The sequence below is a fragment of the Montipora capricornis genome, chromosome 3 (assembly GCF_036669925.1).
Source record: "Montipora capricornis isolate CH-2021 chromosome 3, ASM3666992v2, whole genome shotgun sequence".
Classification (NCBI taxonomy): domain Eukaryota; kingdom Metazoa; phylum Cnidaria; class Anthozoa; order Scleractinia; family Acroporidae; genus Montipora; species Montipora capricornis.
Window position 1 is genome coordinate 2,382,968 of NC_090885.1, and position 1,225 is coordinate 2,384,192.

Below are 1,225 nucleotides of genomic sequence, written 5' to 3' on the forward strand. Positions count from 1 at the left end.
AATTTTAGCTGCTTTGTTGCGAAGTACATCATACTTTGAACAACCCATGAGAAAGGCTCCTTAATTTTAGCTGCTTTGTTGCGAAGTACATCATACTTTGAACAACCCATGAGAAAGGCTCCTTAATTTTAGCTGCTTTGTTGCGAAGTACATCATACTTTGAACAACCCATGAGAAAGGGAATAAGTGGCAAACACCTAGCAGCTCGTGGCTATGCAGCTCGAGACAGAGTCTTATTTCTTTGGTCCGGTGTAGGACCGATGCAGCTGTTTATTAGGGTATAAGCGCAATTGATTATATTCACGTGTTAGAGCGGTTTTCAATTGATTGTCAAAAGTAATTAGCGAATTCCATTGGTTTTGAAATACTTCACTCAGTGATTGGTTGAAAGTTCTCGTGCCATTTTTCAACCAATCAGAAGTGAAACCAAATCCAATCGTGGCTCACGCGTACACATTTTCCCGCGCTTTGTGTCGGCTACGTGTAATTACTTCGAGTTTTGATTGGTTTACTGGATTGTCTCCGTTTTTTTTGATTGGCCAAAGTAATTACTTCGGTTTTGGTTGTACGACACTCGATTGAAACTCGCTCTAAATTGCGCTGTACTGCTTTTTTATTAATATGATTAATATGATGGTGATTATTACTAGTAGTAGTATCAAAAAGGAAGAAAAAACGGAAAATAAAGAAAGGGTGAAAACGAGAACAACATTTCTGATGCCCTTTGATAATACTTTTATTAAAACTGCTGAAATACAAGATCACGTTCCAACTCTTGAGTCATTCGGTCGTGCAACACTGACAATCTTTAAAAATACCCAGGTGCATCACTACAGATGAGGAGAAAACCCTGTGAAAAGAGGAAATGAAGAGAATTTAAGCACTTGGAAATATCTTTTCCGCCACGCTTTAGGTTAAGATTTCACTTTGTTCACTGTAAAAAAGAAAAACTGCAGTCGTATAGTTTTTTTGGCAGCAGTAACTAATTACGCTTTGACAAAGCATCTTCCCTTTGAATGTAAAAATCAGCAAGATATTGTTATGTTCTTAAAATTGTGAGGAATGCCTTGTTTTTCACAATCCAACTAACCTTCTTATTTTTGGCAACTGTACTGGACAGCAAGGTACTTGTACGTTCCAATACACGGATCACCAAACACTGAGTTATTTGCGCTCAAAACACAGCGAGCTTTCCCATGGCAAGCTTTTTGCACAATGCCGAGCG

The 1,225-nt window shown here is 38.4% G+C and overlaps 1 protein-coding gene across 1 annotated transcript in view; it reads right to left on the bottom strand.

The window, feature by feature from the left end:
* Positions 1 to 711: 711 nt before the first annotated feature.
* Positions 712 to 1,225, bottom strand: part of LOC138041890 (uncharacterized) — a 1,868-nt gene continuing 1,354 nt past the window's right edge. Inside the window, exons 3-4 of the mRNA XM_068887572.1 lie at positions 1,091 to 1,225; positions 712 to 850 (exon numbers count right to left, since the gene is read on the bottom strand). The exon at positions 1,091 to 1,225 is cut by the window's right edge and continues 171 nt beyond it. Of these exons, the coding sequence (XP_068743673.1) occupies positions 1,095 to 1,225 (131 nt within the window). The 3' untranslated portion in view covers positions 712 to 850; positions 1,091 to 1,094. The remainder of the gene's footprint in view (positions 851 to 1,090) is intronic.